This window comes from Primulina eburnea, chromosome 9 (genome assembly GCF_022965805.1).
Source record: "Primulina eburnea isolate SZY01 chromosome 9, ASM2296580v1, whole genome shotgun sequence".
Lineage (NCBI taxonomy): Eukaryota > Viridiplantae > Streptophyta > Magnoliopsida > Lamiales > Gesneriaceae > Primulina > Primulina eburnea.
The window spans coordinates 22,299,340-22,300,392 of NC_133109.1; the positions used below are offsets into that span (position 1 = coordinate 22,299,340).

Consider the following 1,053-nt stretch of genomic DNA (forward strand, 5'->3'; position numbering starts at 1 on the left):
TCATCTGCCATTAGACATTTTACTTCTTCTTCATATTCAGTTGAGCTGCTTGAGCTATCTGGTTCTGATTCATCATTATTGGTTTCAGCCCATTTGGATTTGCTCGCTTCAACTAAGAGTACTTCATGCTTCTTTCTGGATGATTTCTTCTCATCCTTATTCCTTCTTCTGTGATCATAGGACTTCTTCCCTTTATCAGTTCACCCTCGATTATCCTTCTTTGGTTTAGGACAGTCAGCTATGAAGTGACCAGGTTTACCACAGTTGTAACACACATAGGATTCTTCTTTGTTCTGGTTCTTCTGAAATTGCTTCTGAAAGTTTCTTCGATTTTTTCTCATGAATCTTCCAAATTTCTTGATAAACAATGACATTGCATCATTGCTCAATTGATCAGTAGTTTTTTCAGCTGAACCAGTTGGCTCCAGTCTTACTGCAGTTAAAGCTGTTGTTGTAGATGGTGTAGAAGGCTCTCCTTCTCTGGTATGCAATTCAAACTCGTAAGCCTTAAGATCGGCAAACAAGTCGTGGAGTTTGATCTTGTTGAGATCCTTCAATTCCTTCATAGCCATAGTCTTCACATCCTACTCCTTGCGAAGATCTCTAATAACCTTCAGTGCTACTTCTTTATTTGAATACACTTTTCCTAGTGCATTGAGCTCATTGATGATTCCACTGATCCTTTCATCATATTCATGCATAGATTCACCAGCTTTCATCTTTATATTGTCAAACTTTTGAACAACAACTGATAATTTGTTCTCCTTTGTCTGCTCATTGCCTTCGCATAACTGGATCAACTTTTATCATATTTCTTTGTTTGTTTTACACATCTTGATTTTATTGAATATGACTTAATCCATCGTTTTGTATAATATATTCTTGGCCACGTTGTCCAAATTTGCTTTTCTTTTATCCTCAGCTGTCCATTCATCTCTGGGCTTTTCAATTCTATGAGTTGCCCCATCGATGATGGAAACTACTGTGTTGGCTTACAATATTTTCATCGGACCTTTAGTGATGACATATCACATGTCATAATCTTGTGCAGCT

The 1,053-nt window shown here is 37.2% G+C and overlaps 1 protein-coding gene across 1 annotated transcript; it reads right to left on the reverse strand.

Annotated features, from left to right (window-relative positions):
• Nucleotides 1-200: 200 nt before the first annotated feature.
• On the reverse strand, nt 201-572 carry LOC140840805 (uncharacterized). Its single transcript, XM_073207970.1, has one exon. The coding sequence runs from the start codon at nt 570-572 to the stop codon at nt 201-203; it is 372 nt and encodes a 123-aa protein (XP_073064071.1).
• Nucleotides 573-1,053: the final 481 nt, after the last annotated feature.

Excerpts from the sequence above, each read along its gene's own strand:
- LOC140840805 (XM_073207970.1), bottom strand. The coding sequence starts at position 572 with ATGGCTATGAAGGAATTGAAGGATCTCAACAAGATCAAACTCCACGAC.